Raw genomic sequence first — 24,964 nt, 5'->3', positions numbered from 1 at the left:
GAGGAAGGACTGGGATGAGAACAGTGGTGGAGAAGGTAACCTTGTTCAGCTTGCGGTTATGAAACAGCACAGGCTTATTTATTCTACAAAAGATAGGTAAATGCTGAATTAGATGCTTATACCTGAAATATTTAAAGATAGCATTTGTGCTTTTACTGTTCCAAGTTCAGGCAAGCTCTATGATGAAGAAGAGTGGGTTCTACTGTTGCACTGTCACTAGTTTGCTGGAATCCTTTGATATCAAGTTGTTATGTTTTTTGCAGCGGCCCAATCTGCAGTGCTCGATAAAACCATTTCGTTAATCATGAAGAACAAAAGTCCCACTAAAAAGGTATTGGCATGTTTATTTTTATTTTCTAAAACCTATGTAATTTGAATTACTGCCAAAAAGTCTGACGTTTTCCTAATCTGAGGTTGTTGGGTTGAATACTCCTGAGGGCACTATAGAGTTTCCTGTCTGCACTCTTCATATTTAAGTGCCAGCCCCTTTATTGTAGTTCAGGGAGTCACTGCGTTGGTGTATGATTTTGTGTGTAACTGTTTAGAGACTTCTAGTTTTGCTCTCTCTTTGTCAGATGTCTTGCATTAAAGCGGACATTTGAGGGAGTTTATACAGTAAGCTTCAACACTAAGACCTATGTGGTCTACGTGCAGGATATAAATGGATAAAAACAATCAAACAAAATAAATGGTGCAATGCCACCAGACAAAGCCGAAAATCTCTCCTTCAAGTTTCTTTCAAGTTCCAAAGATGAACAAAGAATTGCAATTTTTTACACAATGCAGAAGAGAAATTGTGATGGATGTTGTATGGATCAGACATGTATTGTCCCCCAACGGCCCCTTGATGGTCGACAAAGGCCAGCCTTGGTGGAGCTGATTAAGATAGAGACTCCTCCTCTGAACTGCGCACTTCATGTGTCGCTACAATGGCTACAATTCTATCAGGACACAATATGGGCCCTAAACCGAACGTGTGTATTTTTCAGGCACAGGCTCTCTAAAAGGGATCTAGCAACTTACAATGAGGTATATGACCTCTTAGCTCTGTGCCACAGGTGGACCCTATGGCTGTCTTGTACAGACCTCTCAACTGAGCATCATGAGCTGCCCATACAGCAAATGGGAAACAACCGTTACATCGCAACTTTTACCACGCACTTCTATTACAACACAACTTTTACAACGCTGGATCCATTACATCGCATGCCTTTACAACGCATGACATTACATAGCAGATGCTATTACAACGCATGCCATTACAATGTAAGTATAGGTAAGTATATAAAACATTTTTTTATTTGATTTAATATTATTTTATTAATTTAATTAATATTAATAATAAATAAATATATTAATTTGTTTTTTTATATTATAAATTAAATATATTAATTTAAGTAATTTTATAAAATAAGTATGAGTATAGGAGTATATGTTTTGGGGTACTGAGGTATATGTTTTGGGGTGTTTGGGTATTTTTAGGTTTCAGGGCTGGGTTTGGGTTTTGGGGTACAGGGGTATTTTTAGGTTTTAGGGCTGGGTTTGGGTTTTGGGGTACAGGGGTATTTTTAGGTTTCAGGGCTGGGTTTGGGTTTTGGGGTACAGGGGTATTTTTAGGTTTCAGGGCTGGGTTTGGGTTTTGGGGTACAGGGGTATTTTTAGGTTTTAGGGCTGGGTTTGGGTTTTGGCGTTCAGGGGTATGTTTAGGTTTTAGGGCTGGGTTTAGGTTTTGGGGTACAGGGGTATTTTTAGGTTTTAGGGCTGGGTTTGGGTTTTGAGCTACAGGGGTATTTTTAGTTTCAGGGCTGGGTTTGGGTTTTGGGGTACAGGGGTATTTTTAGGTTTTAGGGCTGGGTTTGGGTTTTGGGGTACAGGGGTATTTTTAGGTTTATGGGCTGGTTTTGGGGTACAGGGGTATTTTTAGGTTTTAGGGCTGGGTTTGGGTTTTGGGGAACAGGGGTATTTTTAGGTTTCAGGGCTGGGTTTGGTTTTGGGGTACATGGGTATTTTTAGGGTTCAGGGCTAGGTTTGGGTTAAGGGGTACAGGGGTATTTTTAGAGTTCAGTTTTTTTAAAAAACGGCTTTAAATAAATAAAAATTATAAAAATAATTAAATTAAATTATATTAATTACAATTTTTAAATTAATTAAATAAAATTAATTAAATTAAATTATTAAAATAAATTAATTACAACTTTAAAATTAATTAAATTAAATTAATTAAATTAATTACATTTTTTAAATTAATTAAATTAAATTAATAAAATTAAATTAATTAAATTAAATTAATTTCCAATTCCAATTCCAAAAATTCTTTATTTCGGCCATATAAACCATAAAAGATGCAAATGCAACATTACAGACAATAAAATACATTATTTATAAAATACATTTAAATACATTTAAATAAAGTCCACTCTCCCAGCGAGGGGCCATTTAAAATTACATAAAAAAAAGTTCAGGGGGCTTCAGTGGATCTTTTCTTTCTGATCAACCATATGGCCATGAGAAATTTTGAAACAGCAAACACAATGGGGCCCATTAGGATGGCGGGCGGATTGCCTCCGCCAGGGTAGCGGTGGCCACCGCCACACTGGCGGAGGCAATCCGCCCGCCATCCTTCCCTGCATTCCCCCCCGCCATATTACGATGGCGGAGGGGACCGCAGCGGTCGGAAAGACCGCCCGCCTGTTTTCCGCCCCGGTCGCATGGCGGCCGGGGCGGAAAAGGGATAACATGGTGGCGGTGTCCATCAGACACCGCCCGCCATATTAGAATAGGCATTTCTCAATGCCTTTCCGTGGCGGCAATGCCGCCACGAAAAGGCATGCGGTGTTCACTCTGGGGGGCCCCTGTGGGCCCCCAGAGTGACGGGCAAAGGGGGGTGGCACACGAGGGGTACGTGTGGTACCCCCCTGCATTTGCATAATCGCAGCGGCAGGCACCGCGCGGTGCCTGCCGCTTCGAGTATGCAAATGCGTGCATTTGTTTTTGACATTGTGGCGGGCGGTGCAGTGAGCACCGCCCGCCACAATGTTACTTTGAGGAATGCGCCCGCCACAGTGGCGGGCGCATCCTAATGCCAATGTCGGGACCCCCGCCCTTTAGGCGGGCGGTCCCGATCTCCGTTAGGGTGGCGGGCGGACTGTTTCCGCCCGCCATCCTAATGACCCCCAATGTGTCCCAAGGTGCTGGTTTTCAAAATCCTGTATGCCTGTGCATACTCTCTAAACCCCAAGTTCTTACATAGGGGCGCTATCCAGTATTTTCTGGGCCTTTGGTATGCAGGGCACACAAACAGGATATGGAGGTCATCTTCCGCATGGTTGTTACAGCAGGGACATAATTTATCGCCCCCATTTGTCCACTTGCACGTGTATGAGTTAATGGGGAGCGTGCCAAGCCTCCATTGAACGTACAGTTTCCTCGCCAGGATGGGAAAGATAAAATCCATAAAGGGTTCAAAGACGTAAGAATTTTTGGCTTCTAAAAATCGCAAGGTTAGGGTGCCGCTATTTTGAGCGTCCATCAGGTGAGCAAGGGACCTGGCTTTATAGATTTGTGCCAGGGCTTTGCGCGAGATTGATTGGCAGCCTCGCGCAGGGTCCTCCCACAGGTCACGGAGATTGATGGCAGACAGTTCATTTTCCACAAAGGTAAGCCAGGGGATTTTGCCCCTACGATTTAGACTCATGACATGGGTAAGATCCTCCCTATAGTGATGAAGTTCGTCCGTAGACCAGAGCCTGTGCCAGAACTTCACTGGTTTTGACATAAGCTCCTCTGCAATAGGGGGGAGACCCATGTCCATTCTCAGAGGCTGAAGTGGCGTGGAACTAGGAAGGGCTAGAAGGCGCCTTAGAAAACTGTTTTCAACTGTTGATAAGTCCTTCACCGCTTTGTACCCCCATAGTTCGCTGCCATACATGGCCGCAGCCTTGGCCTGGGTTTTGTAAGTTTCAAGGGCCGGACTTATAGGCTTGAAAGAAGAAGAATTAGCCACTTTCAAGATTGCACCCGACAGTTGGGACAGTTTGGCCCTGGATCGTACTATCTGGCGGTCCCATGATAAATTTTCCTGCAATGTTACCCCCAGATATACGAAGGTAGACACCCTCTCAAGGCTGGCGGTCCCCAGGATGGGATTGGGCCTGGCTTTAGTTGGAGGGTTGAAGATCATGAACTTGGTCTTTTCTGTGTTCACTTCCAACCCATGCTGATGACAGAAAAGACCAAATCCATCCAAGATCCTCTGGATCCCCATGGGGGATTTTGAAAGGAGGAGGGTGTCATCGGCAAATTAATTATTTCGATTTAAAAATTATTTAAATTAAATTAATTAAATTAATTAAATTAACGTAATTAATTTTTTTTAAAAAAGATATACTTACCTATACTTACGTTGTAATGGCATGCGTTGTAATAGCATCTGCTATGTAATGACATGCGTTGTAAAAGCATGCATTGTAATGGATCCTGCGTTGTAAAAATCACGTTGTAATGGTATGCGATGTAAAATTATGCGTTGTAACGCCATACATCCACAGCAAATAGATGCATACTGCACATTTATAATTGAATGCAGTTCCTGGTGCTACTGCACAGGTGCAGCCCATGTGACATCCACACCAAGAGGTTGCACAGCATACACATGCATGCCATGCAAATGTGACACCAGGAAAGTAAAGGGTTGTTCCTGTACTGAGTACACTCTAAAGCATCATGTCATGTGTGCATGTCTTTCCGTCAGTATGTTGCACCAGCCACCATTGTGATTCAGAATTCAGTAAATTTGTACCATTAGTCTATGGAGTGTTTAATTAATGTTACTGTACAGTCAGATTACAGATCTGAGCGAGGAGGATCTCTTTTGACTCTTAGAAACCATGGGGAGAATACAGGCTATCACGAATGAGTGCTGTTTGTGTGCATCACTTGCTTCCACTAAAGGGTGGCCCAGATAATAGCAAACCTTCTGTCGCTAAAGTATTGTGCCAGCTGAGACATGAGGTACTCTTGAGCTGAGAAACCACGGGCTCGCTTGGCCTATGCACATGAACACTCTTCTAGACATCCCTCTCTCAACTTGAAGAGAATCAACCACATCTAGAATATAGGAGGCACTAGCTGGTGCTCATGATGGTGGAGATAAGCCATGATTCAAGAGATGTTTTATATGGGTGGAGGAACTGCATTAAACCTGGCTTTAGCGCAAGTAAGTGGCTATGGTGTTTAATGCTCCAAGAGTGAGTTTTGAAAGCTGGTTCTTTCTTCTTAAAAAAGGATTGCAATTTTACGTACAAAAAAACATTTGAAATGTAAGGCTTTTTCTTGTATGTATGCTTTCAAAGCTCCTATAAATGACTTGGTTTCACAGTATATGTATTACGCAGTCTCTTATGGTAAACCAAGTACACATGTGCATATCTTTAATAAACCTCAATCACCTTATTTTCTCTGGTGAAAGGGGCCAGACCCTGTTTGTCTTAGTTCTGTCATGGCTCGATTAGATCAATCCGAGGAAGAAGATATAAAATGTCACTTTGCTCATTTCTGATCCTTAATGGAGCAGTAAAGGTGGAATAATGAATTTGGCAAGATTTGGTGTTATGAATTGTTTCTTTGGTTCTTGTCAGTGTTCTTATAGTATATGTGGGTATTGTTGCGAAGTAAATACTCCACACTGTCTCACCGGATTCCAAGGTTACAGAACACTTAGGGTGGAATTGTATGAGGTCATGTGGCAGCGAGGACATAAACACAACAGGTATCAAGTAGGAAGAAAAATGGCAGAATGTAACCAATTAGGCAACCATGATATGAGGTGCTAGCACTTGGTCCTGGAAAAGCAATCCTAAAAAAGAAGTGCAAGGGAAGACAAAAGAGACCCAAGCTGGGTCACCAAAGAGGGACATTTAAGTTATGGGGATCAAACAGAGCAGAAAAAGTGGAGAGTTTTACACTTGTGCTACAGTGTGTGTTTCACTCAAGACCGGTTATAATTCCGTCCAGGCTGTGTGTGAGAGCTGAGAGTTCATGAAGTGGAATGGTCCCATTCATTGCGATCGTCTATGACACTCGGCGTACTCGCTGGGTCAGTATTGCCCTTACTTGGCTATATCGGAGGGTCTTTATTCTTTTAACTTTCCCACTCCATGAACTCTCAGCTCTCACACACAGCCGGGACGGAATTATAACCAGTCTTGAGTAAAGCACACACTTGACTCCACCACCGGGTCCCATACCTAAGACCCTTGATACTTGTGGATTACATCCATTCCTTTTGACAATCCGGGGTGGAAGTACAACCAACTTAGAGAATCAAGATACCCTCTTGGCATTGCCTCATAACCCTGAAGAAGTCTTGGGGTACCTCCCCAGACGAAACACATGTTGACTGGACAACCGTTCGGCAGTAAAAGAAGAACACATACTCAAGATTTCTCATTTTGTCTTTATTTTGTTTCGACTATACAGTGATTGTTGTATTATTAAGTTTTGAAAGAAGGAGTACTTACTCTGCATTCTACTTTGACGTGTGCACAGGCCTGCAGCAATTCTGTGAGACCTTGGTCTAGTTTTCAGGGGGATCAGGGTGGTTCTTCTTCCGGTGTGCACCTTCTCACACATCTCAAATCCTAATAGACACACACACCTGTTGTAGGCGCCCTCTCCAAACCACATATAATCAAAACCCAGCCCTTTGCTCGCAACTTGTCCAACAAATCCACAGCCATTGTATTTGCCACGGAGGGCCTTTAATAAATCCAGGCTCAATTACTAACCATACATATCATTCTTAATTTTACAGTATGATGGCTATACGTCGTGCCCGCTAGTAACTGGCTACAGAAAAGTGATACTGGCAGAGTTTGACTATGATGCTCAACCCCTGGAAACATTTCCCATCGACCAGGGTAAAGAACGGAGGACAATGTATCATATGAAGGCGGACATGATGCCAATTCTTTATTGGTACGCGTTGCTAAAGTAAGTAGTAAAATTAAGGCATTGAAATAAGGAATTGGTGAGCCGGACCAAACAGTTGGCATTAATCAGCAGGCAGAAGTTAACTCAGTGCTTAGCCTAAAATGATTCACTCAATCTTGTTTTGTATCTGGGTTATGCTGAGTGAAACCAATTACTAAAAATATTAAGTTATGGTCAGAACATAATGAAAGTATAGGCAAATGAATTGCAGTGGCGGCTTGTAAGTAATGGTGGTGGCGCGGGAAAGGGGCGTTAGAAAAAGATTTTTAAAAGTACTTGTTGTCACCAGCTGCCACTGTAAAGCCTCTTCTTTGTCCTCACTGTGCTGGCTCCCAGCAGCACCCAGGCTCCCCTAAGCCAATCACGACGGTTCTGTCACCATGACAGCAGCGTCCTATTTGGCCTGAGTGCAAACGGGGACTGACAGCCTGTGCATGTTCTCCACTGGGCTGTGCATTACATGTTGATATGGCTCCTCCTTGATCAGGATGATTCCAACGTTTCGGGCTTGGTCCCTAGAGGTGGGGTGGAGTCCCATGTCAGAGGGCCATCATGAGTCATCCCACAGCAAGGCGGTGTTCCCGAAAATCAGAACTTCCTTCTTGTCAGTGTCATATCAGAGGAAGTTGTCTTTCATCCAGATGGCCACGTTGGTCATGCATAGTTGAAAGTTGGCCTTTGTGGTGGAGAGGTCTTTGGAAAGCAAGAGGATGAGCTCGGTGCCATCTGCGTAGGAGGTGATGTTCAGTCCTTGGTTTCTGACGATGTCGGCCAAGGGCATCATGTAGGTGTTGATAAGGGTGGTCTGCGGGATGAACCTTGAGGAATACCACAGAGGTTGTTCTTGACTTCCGAGATGAAGGGAGGGATGTGGACCCTCTAAGTTCTTCCTGGTAGAAAGGATATGATTCATTTGAGGGTGTTGTCTTGGATGCCGATCTGGTGGTGTCTATTGATGCTATTGATGAGGGTATGGTGGGAGACCATGTCGAAAGGCACTAAGAGCTTGAGGAGGATCAGGGCAGCCGAGTCTCCTCTGTCAAGGAGGGATCTGATCAGAACACTTTCGGTGCTCTGTTTGGTGTAGACTCCGGATTGGGATACGTCCAGAAGGCCGTGTTTTCTATGCATTCTGTGAGTTGTTGGTTTATAGCCTTTTCAAGGAATTTGTCAGGAAAGGGGTGCAGGGAGATGGGTCAGAAGTTTTTGAGCTCATTGGGGTTGGCGAAAAGTTTCCTGTGGAGGGGTTTGATCTCTGTGTATTTCCAGTCATCCCAGAAGGTGGCTAAGGTGATGAACGTGTTAACGATGTATGTGAGCTTGCTGCTGATGGTACTGTTTCAGAGGGTGAGCACGTAGTTTGGGCAGTGGTCCTTCGGAGATCCGGAGTGGACGGAATGCATGATGTTGGCAGTGTTCTGCATGGCAAGCTGGCTACAGGCGGTGATCGTATTGTTGGCTGGGGATCACTGACATAATATAGAATGCCAAAATTTCGACCAACCAAAATATCGAGGTAAAAATATAGAATGCCAAAATATCGACCTCCTATCTCCAAACAGGTAAGAACAAAAATATTGAATCAAAAATGTCGATGTAAAAAATATAGTTAGTCAAAATATCGATTATTTTTTTAAAATTCTTTAAATTAATTAAAAAAGAATGAAATAATAAATATAATGAACTTAAACAAACTTAAAATACTTAACCCCTTCCCTGCTCATGACGAGCTCAGCTCGTCATGCAGTACACTGGTCGTGTGCTTATGACGAGCTGAGCTCGTCATGAAACAATGGAATTCAAAGAGTTCCAGCACAGGAGGGGAATTTCATCAGCAGCAATGTGGTTAAATAACCTTAAAATGAATAAATAATTAATGTAAGTAAAAAAAACATACAAATTGATTTGTTAATACACTCAAATATTTACAAAAAATAAATTTCCAGCGGCTGCTGAGGAAAAAACAACAGAGTCCGTCTCTCTTTCTCATTGTGGTGAGCGCCGTGTGGAGAGTGGCGAGGAGAGTGGTTCCAGGATATATATATATATATATATATATATATATATATATATATATATATATATATATATATACGTAATATTAAGTTAAAAAAATACAATATTTTTACCTTAGGATAGCGGAAAGGGTAAAATTTACTATTACCACTCCAGTGAGTGCAACAGTACGAAAAGCGTTGGATAGCGTAGAGGTAAAAATTACGATTCCAACTCCAGAGAGTGCAACAGTAGAGAAAGCGTTGGATAGCGTAGGGGTAAAAATTACTATTCCACCTCCAGAGAGTGCAACAGTAGGGAAAGAGCTGGATAGCGTAGGGGTAAAAATTACTATTCCCACTCCAGAGAGTGCAACAGTAGGGAAAGCGTTGGATAGCGTAGGTGTAAAAATTACTATTCCAACTCCAGAGAGTGCAACAGTAGGGAAAGCGTTGGATAGCGTAGAGGTAAAAATTACTATTCCCACTCCAGAGAGTGCAACAGTAGGGAAAGCGTTGGATAGCGTAGGGGTAAAAACTACTATTCCAACTCCAGAGAGTGCAACAGTAGTGAAAGCGTTGGCTAGCGTAGGGGTAAAAATTTCTATTCCACCTCCAAAGAGTGCAACAGTAGGGAAAGCGCTGGATAGCGTAGGGGTAAAAATTACTATTCCCACTCCAGAGAGTGCAACAGTAGGGAAAGCGTTGGATAGCGTAGAGGTAAAAATTACTATTCCCACTCCAGAGAGTGCAACAGTAGGTAAAGCGTTGGATAGCGTAGGGGTAAAAATTACTATTCCCACTCCAGAGAGTGCAACAGTAGGGAAAGCGTTGGATAGCGTAGGGGTAAAAATTACTATTCCCACTCCAGAGAGTGCAGCAGTAGGGAAAGCGTTGGATAGCGTAGGGGTAAAAATTACTATTCCCACTCCAGAGAGTGTAACAGTAGGGATAGCTTAGGGATACAAATTACTATTCCCACTCCAGTGAGTGCAACAGTAGGGAAAGTAAATACTTCATATATAAATAAAATAAATAATAATACCAATTACAAATTAATTAAAATACTTAACACTTTTATATAATATATTAATTAATCAATAAAAAATGCAAATAAAAATTAATAAAAGTAATTACCTACTAATACAAATTATTTACCAATTAACAATACATTAACAATTAGAAAATTTATAAAAAATTTGATAAAATAGAAAAAATTGAATTGCTTACAATTAAATTACTCCCCACCCTACTCCCCTATAAACCCACAACCCACTACAGAAACTAAATTAATAAAATTAACATAATTATCAATTGATAAATTAATTAAAATTAATTACCCATTATATTTTAATTAGCAATTACTAATTAATTAACAACTATTTCACAATAAATACAAATAAATAAACATATTTAATTATTTATAATGAAATAACTTCCCACCCTATTCCTCTATAAACCCACAACCCGCTACTGAAAATAAATTACTAAAATTAACATATTTATCAATTAATCTATTAATTTTAATTAATTACCAATTATATTTTAATTAATTACCAATTAATTAATTAATTCAAAATAAATACCAATAAATAAATTAACATATTTAATAATTATAATTAAATTACTTCCCACCCTATTCCCCTATAAACCCACAGCCCGCTACAGAAAATAAATTACTAAAATTACCATAATTATCAATTAATTAAAAATTATTACCAATTATATTTTAATTCATTACCAATTATTAATTAATTAACAATTAATTCAAAATAAATGCCAATAAATAAATTAACATATTTAATTAATTATAATTAAATTACTTCCCACCCTATTCCCCTATAAACCCACAACCCGCTACAGAATTATATTACGCAAAAATTAAATACCATAAAAAATTAATATAAATAATGAAATAAATATACACTTTTCAAACATATACTAACATAAAAAACACTTTAAAAATTGATATTAACTTACTTACCTCAAATTCGATATTTTTGTAGTCTATATTCTGTCCATTCTATATTTTTGTAGTCTATATTCTGTCCATTCTATATTTTTGTAGTCTATTCTGTCCATTCGATATTATGTTCCTTCTATATTTTTTAATCAATCTTAATGCAAATCGATAATAAAAACTCGATATTTTGACTGTATACCGTTGGCGGGGCATTTTTGGGGACTAGAAGGCTGAGGGTGTTCGCAGTTGCCGGTTGGGGTTCCATATTTCTGTAGATGGTAGATAACTTGTCGTGGAGGAAGTCAGATGGGTTGTTCGCAGAATTCCTAGGAGGGTGTGATGATGTTTTCAGTTTCTGAGGGTTTGGATACTCCTTGATGATGCTGAAAAGTTCTTTGCTGGTTTCGAGGTGGTTGGTTGGGCTTTCTTTGTGGTGTTTTTCAGGAGCCTGTGGTATTGGTTGATAGGAGTCTTAAATGTGGTCCGGTCGGTGGGCCCCTTGGTGGTGCGCCCTTTCCTTTCCAGTTGTTTGCAGTTGCAATTGAAGGATCTCAGTTCCGGGTTACACCAGCTGGTTTGTCTGGAGGGTCTCTTGGGCTTAGAGGGTTTGTTGGGGGCAACTCTGTTGGTGCTGTTGGAAATCCAAGTCGTGAAGTTTTTGACGGCATGAAAGATCTTCCAGAAGGTGTTGGGTAGGGAGGCGGTGAGGGCTTAGTCCATTGGTTCTCAGATACTCTGTCCTGTTCCAGCTGTAGTGAGAGGTGCTGATCGGCCTTCTGGCGTGGCTAGGGGCTGTGGTTTAGGTGAAGTGGATGATTGTGTGGTCTCTCCAGGTAAGCTCGTAGTGTGGCTGAATTTGACTTTTGCTGGTAGCGAAGACCGGATCTAGTGTGTGTCCTGCAATGTGAGTGGGATTGGCGGCTGTCTGGGTTAGGCCGATGTTGTTCATGCTGTCAGTAAAGTTGATGATGTTGGCGTTGTTGAGGTTGTCAAGGTGGAAGTTGAGGTCTCCGCGGAACAAGTAGTGTTCGGTGTCGATGCCTTGGCGGGGCAATAAAATTGGCAATGGCGTTGCAGAAGCCAGGGCAGAGTCCTGGTGCTATGTAGGCGAGGGTGCCTTTGATGGTTGTTTTGAGCTGGAAGTTGAGTTGAGGTGTTCCAAGATCAATGGGTGCATGGATTCCTTGTGGTTGATGGCGATTCCACCTTCGTGTTTGTTGATGTGGTCGCGGTGGACAATCCTGTAGCTGAGGGGCGTGGCTGTAATATATGTAATAAAACCAACTAAGCATAGGTTGTTTTGTTTGTGTCAGATACTGTTTAAAAAAATTGCAAAAACAACAAGTGATGGACTGAATGTGGATTTGGGCCCAGATCTTTGGACTGGGTTGAATGTGTGACATTGATCCACATTCGGTCCTTCATCTGTTGTTTTTGCAATTGCCGCCCTAAGTGCGCTGGGGATGCCCAGACGTGGGTCCCAGGCACTCCACACCACTTGGAGTCAAGCTAGCCGGGCTGATGAGAGGTGTTACCTCGAAACCGGTCCGGTCCTCGGATGCTTGATTCCGTTCTGGGAAGGACATGGCTTTTGTAGTTCGGACTGGACTGTTCCCATGGGGCACAGGGTCAGAGCTGATTTGCATATCGCCATTGTCTAACCCAGGGTGGTGTGGAGTGCAAAAAAACGATGGATTTGGGCCCAGATCTTTGGACTGGGTTGAATGTGTGACATTGATCCACATTCGGTCCATCACCTGTTGTTTTTGCAATTGCCGTCCTAAGTGCACTGGGGATGCCCAGACGTGGGTCCCAGGCACTCCACACCACTTGGAGTCAAGCTAGCCGGGCTGATGAGAGGTGTTACCTCGAAACCGGTCCGGTCCTCGGATGCTTGATTCCGTTTTGGGAAGGACATGGCTTTTGTAGTTCGGACTGGACTGTTCCCATGGGGCACAGGGTCAGAGCTGATTTGCATATCGCCATTGTCTAACCCAGGGTGGTGTGGACTGCAGAAAAACGATGGATTTGGGCCCAGATCTTTGGACTGGGTTGAATGTGTGACATTGATCCACATTCGGTCCATCACCTGTTGTTTTTGCAGATACTGTTTAAAGCCACTATTGACTGTTGTTAGTAGCTTCTGTTCAGATAACCAGGCTACCTCTACACTTCAAGCAGAAGTCAGTCAGTTTGTTACCAGCTGCTGGGATGTTACAATTTACATTTACTTATTATCATATTGGAGTGTTGGAATCTAGATATATATGTGCATACATAGAAGTTCCGGGTTCTGAAACTGCCTTCTAGTTACATTTTAGGTAATCTTTTGTTTAGGAAAATCTAGAATTTACTAAAAAAAAAAGACTCTGACTTCCATTGTTGGAAGCCGGAATCCCAGTCCCGCACTACTGTCACCAAGTGCGCGACCCGTGGCTCCCCACTCAACGTTAGGCCAAGTAAGGACACAGTTTGAGATAGCCCTGTGCACCCCCTTTGTAGCTTGGCACGAGCAGCCAGGCCTATCTCCAAGGCATGAGTGTTCAGTATGTGCAACCACGCCCACAGCAACCACCTGGAGACACCACAAATGGACTCCACACGAGTTTGACAGAAACAAGTATAAACTTTATACAAAAAGATATACGATCAGACCACACGATACATAAGCCAACATAGAATGAAAGGTAATATTCTTTCCGGCTGGCTGGTAGGTTCAAATCCTAACCATCGCTTTCAAAATGCTATGCTGGTCGCAATGCTAGAATCACACACGTTGCAATAGACAAACAATAGTGCACTGCGTAAAGATATAATCCTGTGCTGGGCATAGGAGATAGATTACAATGCGTATGATACACCCTGGTACCTGCAATGGGATAAATAATGCAATTCGTACCTCTACCTTTATGTACTTCGAAATGAAGAAATAATGCAATGCGTCCCACCAAAATCACGTACTTTGCAATGAAGAAACATTGCAATGTGGGCCACTACAATCATGTACTTTGCACTTAAGGAATATTGCAATGCCTAATGACAATCATGTACTTTGCAATAAAGAAATAATGCAATTCGGGCCGCTACAATCATGTACTTGGCAAAGGAGAATTAATGCAATGCATAGCGATACAATTGTGTACTTCGTTAAGCAATAATATTGTCAGGCGTCCTAAGACAGTCCAGCAGTTCGTTAGCAGCAATATTGGCAATGTGTTCTGCGACAATCATCCTCTTCGATAACAGTTGCCCCCCACACGGTTCAATGACGACACAGAGTACAGCTTATTAATGTGGCCCCTGTACTGCCGCTCCTTTCGTCAGTACAGGCCTCACTCTGAGCCGAAGCAAAAGGCTCACATACTCAGAAGAACTGAGAGGCCGAGAGAGTGTTCCTCCAAGCCCGCACCCTGCCCAGCTAGCAATCCACTTGGGCGCAACCCTGCTCTCCTCTCCTCCTTCCATGAACTGGGCCTGCCATGCAGAACTCTCTCAACGGGCCTCAGTGGCTCGGCCAGGCAGCTCAGCTCTTCAGGACTGCCGGTCCGGGCCGCGACTGTTAGGAAGGTCTCAGGCGGCCACAGAGCACACGTACCCCACGCCCCTGAGATTACTTTTACTCCGGGTGCACATTCACCACCGCACCCTCTGGGTTTCCTCTGGCACGAAGCCACACACATGACGCTGATGGGACTTCACATCGACTCAAAGTGCACGTTCACAAGGCACTCCTCCTTGCCGTCTCAGTTGGCACCAAGACATGCTCACTACACTGCAGAGAATCACTTTCTTCCGGTGCACACGATGATCAGCCCATCACCTCCACATTTCCAGGTTGCACCCAAGCACACACACTGCTTCATTGAGACTTACTCCAACTCCAGTGCCCCGATATCCAGGCGTTCTTCACCAACTCCTTCAGCCGCACCTCGACACGCTCACCGCGTCCGAGTCTCACTTCTCCTCCGGTGCACTCGATCACCAGGCGCTCTTCATCAACATCTTCGATGCACCCCGACACGCACCCTGAGCGTCTGAGGCTCACTCCACTTCCGATGCTCACGTTGGTGAGGCGCCTCTCACCAATGCCTCCTGTGCACCACGACACGCACCCTGCGCGTCCACGACTCACTTCACCTCCGATGCACCCGCCGATCAGACGCTCCTCACCAGCGCCTGCGGTGCACCACGACGCGCACTCTGCGCATCCGAGTCTCACTCCAGCTTCGGTGCACACGCTGACCAGGCGCTCTTCACTAACGCCTGCGGTGCACCACGACACGAACCAAGCACGTCCGGGACTCACTCCAACTTCGGTACTCACGTTGACCAGGCGCTCTTCCTAATTCCTCCTGTGCACCACGACACGCACCATGCGCATCTGAGTCTTACTTCTCCTCCTTGTATCCAAGATCACAGGGCACACCTTCCGAGGGTTTCAAGCTGCCACAACACGCACCCTCTGCGTCGCTTGAAACTTCTCCGGAAACTTTTATATTCCTGTGTTTCCAAACCGGGAACTAAAGAAGGAAAAGGAGTCTTGGGAACACCAAAAAGGTTCTTAATGTATATACCACATTTAAAATTGTCACAATCCAATTCGGCAGACTCGCACAATCCTCTCACACACTTTTTATAAAAAGGACCCTCTTAGACAATTATAGTACAAAAAATAATTATTACCAAGATGTATACAAAGTATATATACATTTATTAAAAAACAATGTTGGTTCTTTTGGTTAAAAAATTAAAACAAACACAAATCACAACCTCATTGAGGTCATAACAATACATAAAAACCACAATGACATAAACGAGAGACACAGAAAAAAGTGCAATATAGTAATCACATCCTGCTTGGATTGTTCCACATGGAATTCATTTCCCGATTTTTTCATAACAGAGGAGCATCGTCCAGGACCGAGAATTTAACTTCAAGATTAGGAAGGTTCATTTGAACCACTGCAAAATAAGAGGACTTCCATCTCTATACCTGAGTGGTTAGGGCCTACAGGCATATTGACGCCAAAGATTCCTTGGTGCCTTGGCAGTATAATAATTTTTTTACATTATCTCCCGGGAACCAATATATAATGGAGGGACTGGACGGGGGGCAGGAATATAGACACTTAAGGTGCAGCTCTTGAACACCCATCAGAAATATGTTTTGTGTACACTGTGAGGAGCCCTAAGGTGCCCCACGTAGAGAATATTAGTGGTATTACTACCTTACCTACCGATTGATTTCAGGAGGCTTTTAACTGTGTATTTTTTAATAAGAGAGACTAGTATTAGGCTTGTCTTGAAGAAGATGGTCGCCATCAGAAAAACACCACCGAAACGCGTCAACGCATTTTTCTGTTCACTTGATTGTATCCAAGGAATGTGTTCATGCCCAATAGATGATCCTATTGGTAGACATACGAACAGATACATGAAATTAATTCCACGTGGAACAATCCAAGCATGATGTGATTACTATATTGCACTTTTCTCTGTCTCTCATTTATGTCATTGCAGTTTTTATGTATTGTTATGACCTCGATGAGGTTGTGAATTTTTGTTTGTTTTAATTTTTAACCAAAAGAACCAACATTGTTTTTTAATAAATTTATATATACTTAGTATACATCTTGGTAATAATTAGTTTTTGTACTATAATTGTCTAAGAGGGTCCTTTTTATAAAAAGTGTGTGAGTATTGTGCGAGTCTGCCGAATTGGATTGTGACAATTTTAAATGTGGTATATACATTAAGAACCTGTGGTACCCCTTCTCTGGGGCTGTGGGGTCACTCCCTGTTTGACAAAAAAAAAATTCCAAACAGGGAGCCAGCTCACCTCGGGTCCTAGGGGTTACAATACACAGCACAAAGCACAGTCTTCGTCAAGCAGGGGGACCCAGTGCCTCCAAGCACTGCCCCAACAGCCTCTTCCTTAGTTAGAGCAGCATACTGGAGAGGAGCCCTTGATCACAAAGCAAAGATTGGTCTTTTCCCAGCAGTCTCTTTAGTTACTCCTTCTTTAGCAGAGGTTCCTCTTGACCACAAAAACGGGCCCATGCCTTTTCAGTCTCAATCCATTTCTGTTTCATTCCAACGTTCAGGGGTTTCAGCTCTCATAGGTATACCCCTCAATGTCTTTGAAGATCGTTGTGCTCAGGGGTCGTCGACCCCTGCCTAAATCAGTTCTGGGTGTCTCCCTCCCAGTGCCACCTTTCTCCCTTTGATACTGGAGGTCTGGATCCTTAATCACTCAGCAGGAGATGGGTCAATTGGTTTATACCGCCAGCCCAGGCCTTTTCACCTCCCAGGCTTCTCCTCCCCCCAGCCTGGTGCCATCTTAACCCATCCCTGGGTCAAGACCTCTCCCAGCTGCTCGCACCTCTCAGATCCAGGCAGTCAATCCACATTCTGCAGAGACACACAGAAATGCTTAAAGCACAAAACTCAGCCACTTTCGAAAAGAGTGGTTTCTGAACACACAGTGACAAAACCACCTTCATAGAAAGATGTGTGAGTTCATACATACTAAACTTCACCTCTCCATTATAAACTTACAGGAAACTAGACTAACAAAATACAGTACCCAGCCTCCCTCATTCTGTCTTATGGGCAGAATGGCTTTTCACCAGTGAAAACGAAATGGACTGTTTTTCACTGTTAGGACATAGCACACACCTCAGTATATGTCCTGTCTTTTACCTACACTGCACCCTGCACAGGGGTTACCTAGGACCTAACACAGGGGTGCCCACAGTGTACTCAAAAGGAAAAACAAGGCCTGACAAGTGATTACACTTGTCAGGACAACATGCTAACTTAGCACTCTGCGCACAGGCCCTCCACTGAAGGCCTGAGTTCCCTTCTCTGCGCACCTTGGCATTACTAGCCCTTGCACACACATTGCACATCACTAGGGACTTTATTAGTTCGGCAAACATACCAATCGCCATTACACTTTACACAGGGAAGAACCCTTGTACTTTGACACAGGGAAGAACCCTAGTACTTTGACACTGATCAGCAGTGGCAAAGTACCCAAAGCATCCGAATTGGCAACTCTGTCAGGAAAACGATCTTGGGGTAAGGCAAAAAGTTTAGGGAACTTTAGCCAAAAAGACCAAGTCATACATCCATTTTCTGGGTCTATGAAGTTCAGCGACTTTTCCCATGATAATGTGTACTGTACTACAATATAAAAAAGAGCAAGAGAAATACGAAGAGAACTCTTTAGACGCAGTAGTCAGACAGGGTTGTTGAACGTTGATTTAGTTAAACCACAGTGTCAATGTTTCAGGCTACATCGCTTCAGCAAGTATGAGCCTTAGGTCTTGCCTGAGACAGCTTATGCGCCATTGCTTGTGAGACATTTTGTGGATTTTAATTTAAAAGTTACTTGGCGCCTGGCCCTTGCTTACCATTTGTTGGTTTCATTGTCAGTCTTATTTGCTGGCTCCTAATTGGTTAGACCATGCTGGTTTCACTTTCTCTTTGTTTATTTCTCCTTTCCATGGAGCATGGACCAATTACTGATTTTCTATTTTAATTAGTATTCTCCCGCTAAATGCTCTGAGATTGAGAAATTGTGTTTTTTTCTTCTTACTCCATTTTCTTCGTCACTGCTGTTTCCCCCATCCGCCTTCCCGCGTTGTTGGTTGCCCATTGTTGCTTCGCTTCCTCCCATGTCGTTTCCTGCACTTTTGTTGTTGTTTCCCACTGCTGTTTGGTTGCATGGCCATGTTGGCATAATAAATTCTATACAACAATTCGTGCAGCTCTCATTTTCTAGATATAAACTTGATGAATATGTGGGAGGAATGCTTAATAATTCCCAGCACAGCTCATGCTCCCACAGCATGGCTTTGCAGAGGTATTCTTCCTTTATTACTAATCTGTGTCCTGTGGTAAAACGCTAACTCACAGTTTTCTGGATCTCCAAAGAAGGGGTGCATAGAGTGGAAACTCCATATCCTTAGTTCACTTCATATTATTTTGATAACAAAATTACGATTGAAACGCCTTGGATTTGCAATATGGTTAAAACGTAGGTCTGATTTATTAAAACTACGATTGTTAACATGTGCTTGTTCTAAATGTTTTGGATACGTGCTTAGTAGTATGACTACATTCCTCTGTTAAGATGATGTGCAGGTTGCATGCATGTATGTATGTACGAGCGCAAACCTACCTTGTTATGATCGAGCGCTTTACATCAAATGGACATTTCTTCACATGCATGTTACATTACATGTCATGCATTTGCATTTTCGTTATACATTTACAACTGCACTGCAATACATATTTGTAATTTTAAGAACAGGTAGCAAAGTAACCCGCAACAGACTTAATTTATATTGTTGCACACTAGTATATAATGCACCAACAAGAGGAGGGTATACAGACGCCAGAGGCGAACCTGGGAAAGCCCTTCCGAGAAGATAGTAAACCATCATACGGTTGTCTTTTCAGCGCGTCCTCAAGTGAAACTATTATAAGTATGATAACAGAGCCCAGAAACCCTTATTTCAACTATCCCAAAGAAAGAGAAAACTTCAATGCCAAAAGTCTCTAAGGCTAAGGAAGGCTATTTACCCAAAATCTAAAGAGTAAAAGATTACTATATCTCCTAATCGTGAGCGATACCAGAAGTACGCTCGTCTATGTAATAATGCACGTCTTCGTGTAATAGTGTATTACGAACTGCACTGTTTTCCAATTGTCATTGTTTGTAACTGCAAAATGTAAAGTGCTCTGATGTCTGCACATACATAACCCACGCTATATAAAGCTATTAATACACACCTATCACATGCTTATGAGGGGTCCCAAAATAGCTCCAGATTAAAACGAGCCACTGAGTCTGTAGAGGAGTTCCACATCGGTTTACTGTATGGAAACTCCTATTACCTCGATATATGAAAATCTGGTGCAGATCCAATTCTCCAGGGCGGGCATTGGACGTCCCTCTTTAACACATCTCTGTGTTTGATCGTCAGGTGTAGCTGGGTTGCATTACCTAACCTAATAAGAATTAGTCTCTTTCAATGCAAAAAGATTCCCTGATGTTCAGAAGAAAGAATTGCAGAACTATGCATATGACAAATTAAAGTTTTGGGCATCTTGATGGGTCATTGACAAGGTTTTCACTTTGGTCATTTGATACCACTGTAATAGTGCACAGTCATCACCCTTCGTTTTTTTATGCAGCCTTCATCTTCTGCTTGGAAAATGTCATTAAGTAATATGTATAAATGGCTGACTTTTGGAAAGGGCTTTTCTACTGGCTTGCAAGGGTCAAATTGCACTATTCTTAGCACCATCATGAGAACAAACAAATCTCCTTCTCAGAGAAGCCCAGCTATGGAAATAAATTAAAAGAGGATGTACTCCAGTAGGAAAGTCACTTTGTGACTCTGGTGAAGTGACTTAAAAACCTGGATTAGGCCGTCTCTCCATTTCCCACAAATTATCTGTTTTCAAATGGATGTAAGCAGCAACCTCGCACCCCACAGATTATACTCTTCTATCTTGTGGGCGAAGCTGAACCAATCTCTAAAGACATTATTACAGGATGACTCAACAACTCTGATCTATGATGGAAACCTCAGAAATGAGTGCAACACCAGCCCCAGGCAGCCAATATAATAGTAAGGTCCGACTTTGTTACACAGATGACAAGAAATAACATTCTTTCATCTTTAAATGAACTCATATGTTATTTTATTTTACCATTTGTTACCTCTTTTGGCCCACTTTTTTGGCTTACACCATTAATTCTTTCTTGACCAACTGTGTCATTTTTATGTCTTGCATGAGACCGCATGAGCTGTTGCTTGCAAGACATTTTATTTTACTAACAGGGGGCTTAGAGACCATCAATTGAGTACCATTGATTGGTTTCATTGTGCCTCTCATGTACGTGCCTCTTTGATCAGTGAGGGCCGACTTCACTTGTTCTTCCTGTGTTTGTCCCTGCCCTCGAGCATGGCCAAAGTACAGATTTCTTGTCCAGTGCAGTGTCCTTCCAACTACTTTAAAAACATCTTTACTTACTCTGTCCCCTCTGTCTCCTTCTGTCCCCCTGCTACCAATTGTTGCTTACCCTGACACCATCCCAGTTCTGTGTTATTTTTTGACCTGTTCCTGTTTCCTCTTCCCCAGTCTGTGCTTACCCCATCCCCTGCTCCACTACCCCATTGTTGATAAGATTTAGCCATGCAACACAGGTATTTGTTACCTTTCAAGATGTCAAAAGTCAATTTATGAGATGTGAACGTTTGTAATCGAAGACGCCTGCTCTTGAAGCCTGACACCATTTTTGGGGCAGAAAGTTGCTTTTAGGGTTCTGTGGCCAAAGGTTACAAACGAGGGTTATTTCCTCGAAAAGTAACGTTCAGCTTCATGCTTAAACTTCACTGCTAGAATGAGTTGCCCTCACAAACGAACAAGAAACAACAAAAAACCCGGAAGTAACATGGAATTACTGCCATGAACACTTAGATCGGGGCTTAACTGGCTATCCATAACCATACTGCTGCTCTTTGAAAGCTGTCCCTAACTGCACCTGATGAAGGGGTTCTTCTAATCACACACATTATGTGTAGGATTTCCAGGACCTTTGCTGTTAAATCTTACTGATAACATGAAAGTGACATAATGATGGGTGTGGAGACTGATGATTTACCATGTGGATCAATAATATTATTTGTACACTGACTTGACAGTTGTTTGAACATATTGAGGGATCCTCTTCCTGTGGCATAAAAATGCCAGCGGCTGGGGCCTGTTTTTATTCCCATACACTGATTTCAAGGCAGGACATTCTAGGCTTACAATACTTGCCTGTCTCTATATCACACGAGTAGAAGTGATTTTGTCTAACACAATATGATGCTCTATAGCTCTTTGACATGTTCCTAATTTAAAAATAATGTAATGTAAAAATATAACCCTGACGCGTTGAACACAGAACCCATGTGGCAAAAGTACTATTGCAACATCAATAAAGCATCTGTCAAATGAATCTGTGGGCAGTGGTATTTACTGATTCTTCTAGTATTCGCTACTAAAACATTCTTGTTAGTGGGGTAAACTAAGCACACTTAATGTGAGATGATTTGCACTGTGTTCCAAGCTTGAATAAGGCCCCATGCAATAGTAAGAACCTCTGTGTAAGTCAGTGCAACTCCAGCATAGAACACTCCTCCATGACATCTCCACATTACCAGCTATTTAAAACTACTTGAACTAATCTGTTCTCTGCTGACAGGAGCAATAAAGCCACTTGTGTATGTTTGCATATGGTATTTCTATAGCTTAAACCTGGCCAAAAGGCAGTGGAGCACTGCAGAGTGTCAAAGAAAAGCATAAAGTCAACAAGTAATAGAGGAGGACGCTGGATTGTGAATGGTCCATGCATTGTGATGTAGTGTTCTTTGAAACTGTGAGTTGTCAACTTTTTCTTAAATTGGAACAGAGTTGGGGTGGTACTGATTGATATGGGCACATGGATGGAAAAGGCCTGCTGTCTTGTTTTTATTCTTTTTATACTTCTTAGTCTGCTGTCGGATGATGTCTTGGCTGCGGATGTGCCAAGAAAAACCAGAGATTATGGGCATGTTGACAATCGAGGGGCTGATTATGATGGCTTGGTAAATGATGCAGCTGGTTATAGAGGATGGTGCTGGCAGGCAAGGGGAGGTGGGTGATGTGATCATATTTCTACAGGTCCAGGATGAGACATGCTGTGTAGGATGTCTCTAAGGGCTGCCAGTGTGTAGGATGTCTCTGAGGGCTGCCAGTGTGAAGTCTGTGGGGCCATGGAGTAGGGCATTACCACCATCCAGATGTGAGAGCACGAGGGCTTGACTAGCAGTTCTGAAGTCACTTTCTGTAAGAAACAACTTCACTTTCTTTAGAAGAGAGAACTTTTAGCAGGCGGTCTTTGTGTTATTTGGCAATGTGTTCCTTCAGGGTGAGGTTGGTGTGCAGGGTGATTCCAAGTGTCTTGGCGTTTGATGAAAGATGAGGTTCAAAGCCATCAAAGTTAATGTCATTGAGAAAGGTTTAGTAATGTATCTGTTTTACTTGGCAAATCGCAGGAATTCTGTCTTGGTTGAGTTGAGCTTCAGGTACGCGCTGGGTACCTAGGTCTGGATTATATTTGACGTGTTGGATATCTGGATTGTGTTATTACTAACAAGCTATCTTTCTATTTCTAATGAATTGTATGCTTTATGGTGGTGTGACGTGTCATATACTGTAAACTGTTCCTTTTATTAAGAAGAGCATTTCAGTTCTGATAAGGTCACTTTTTATTCTTGCTGATAGGCATCACTTTCTCGGTTCCTCGATAATAAGTTGTTACAGAATCTTTTATACACCCTTCTTCACTAGGTGCTCAGTTAAGTATGAAACCTTATCCTAGTGGTAGATCCATGAATGCGGTTTAAAACACTGAAACATCAATTGTGTACAAATATACCTGTTTATATAAAATCTTTTGAAAACATCTGGAATAAATTATTTATTTGTTCTACATGCAACACTTAATCAAGCTTTTTTTCCTTTTTTCCAGAGGATACTGGGGAGGGCCTGCACCTATAAGAAAGCTAATGCATCTGGGATTCTCAAAGTGATGGACAGCTTTAAACACCTGCATATCAAAGCCAAACTTGTGTGCCACAAATCAAATTGTGACAGGACGCTACCATTTTTTTATAAACACTGGGAAACTTACCATTCTCGTTTTATTTTTATCAAGTAAATATTAAAAAAATATTTTAAAAAAAACCTTCAGGCAAAGCACTTTGTGAGATATTAAATATGTGCTTAATCTATCCGAAAGCTTGTTTAAAAATCTCTATTTTAAATAAACTATTGTTCTGTAATTTTTTATTAATCTATTTGTTTTTTTCAAGACCCGCCAGAATGTGAAGTGCTCTTTTTGATCCCAGGCAGGCATGGCAGGGCGTCTGCACTGCACACCTCCTCCCACTGTTCCTTATCCTCTGTGACAGAAGGGGCAGTTTTGATTCCATATCAAAGATATCCTTCCAGATATGACTAGTCCTTTTTACGACAAGCTGTTTGGAGGTCTACGATAAGGGCATGCTGGAAGATCAAATTAAATTATCCACCTGAATAACATTTAGTGTCATGAGTAGTGGATTAGGTGGCTTGTCACAGATACAAGATGAAATAGCATCTCAATTGTACTAAGCATATTTCCTATCTGAAGTGATCGTCTAAATTGAAAACACATCTTCCTTGCTTATTAACAGCTTCTAATATCAAGTAACTTTGCTCATTCTGAAGCAGAGTAATTGTTCTAACGATGTTGGGTAACTACGGCTTATCTAAAAAGCGCATACCTAACTGCAAAGCCATAACGAATTATACAGAAAAGTGTTGTATGTTAGGGGCATACAGATGTTGAAAGACTATTCAGTAACGGTCTGGCTTTGGGAAGAGAGGATAATGCAAGGACAAGATCTTACTTGAGATAGGTTTTAAGTTTCTTCCAAAGGTGCAGGAGAGCAAATGAGCATGGAGTTCCCATCCTTGGTGCAGGGCAAGAGAAGGTGTGCCATCTTGAATTTTATGCCTTTCTTGCTCTTAGTATGGCAATGTCGCTGTGAGAGCTTCATGGACAAGTGTAGATCTTGATTTTTGCTTACCAGGCATGGTAATTCCCAAGAAGAATGGCTCTCTCCGGCCTATACTAGACCTCAGAGACCTAAATCTATGCATTAAATCGGACCACTTTCATATGGTGACACTCCAACAAATGCTGAGCTAACACAAGGAAATGATGGCTGGAGCGATGAAAAGTTTCAGATACTCACCCCTAGTCACAGATCTGGGTTGAATCCATCAACATTCTTTAGCTCACTTTGCCACCTCAGTTGAGACCAAGCTATATGCAAATCAGTCTTCATCCTGTGCCTCATGGGAACAGTCCAGCCTGAACTGCCAAGCCAGGTCTTCCCTGAACCGGAAACAAGCATCCTGGGAC

At 42.3% G+C, this 24,964-nt stretch overlaps 1 protein-coding gene across 1 annotated transcript in view; it reads left to right on the top strand.

The window, feature by feature from the left end:
• Positions 1–23,837, top strand: part of SQOR (sulfide quinone oxidoreductase) — a 281,588-nt gene extending 257,751 nt beyond the window's left edge. Inside the window, exons 8-10 of the mRNA XM_086958258.1 lie at positions 264–331; positions 6,812–6,990; positions 23,525–23,837. Coding sequence (XP_086814384.1) covers positions 264–331; positions 6,812–6,990; positions 23,525–23,585 — 308 coding nt within the window. The 3' untranslated portion in view covers positions 23,586–23,837. The remainder of the gene's footprint in view (positions 1–263; positions 332–6,811; positions 6,991–23,524) is intronic.
• The last annotated feature ends 1,127 nt before the right edge of the window (positions 23,838–24,964 follow it).

Source organism: Lissotriton vulgaris, chromosome 2_1, assembly GCF_964263255.1.
Source record: "Lissotriton vulgaris chromosome 2_1, aLisVul1.2, whole genome shotgun sequence".
In the NCBI taxonomy this organism is placed as follows: domain Eukaryota; kingdom Metazoa; phylum Chordata; class Amphibia; order Caudata; family Salamandridae; genus Lissotriton; species Lissotriton vulgaris.
This window is presented reverse-complemented; position numbering and strand designations above follow the sequence as displayed.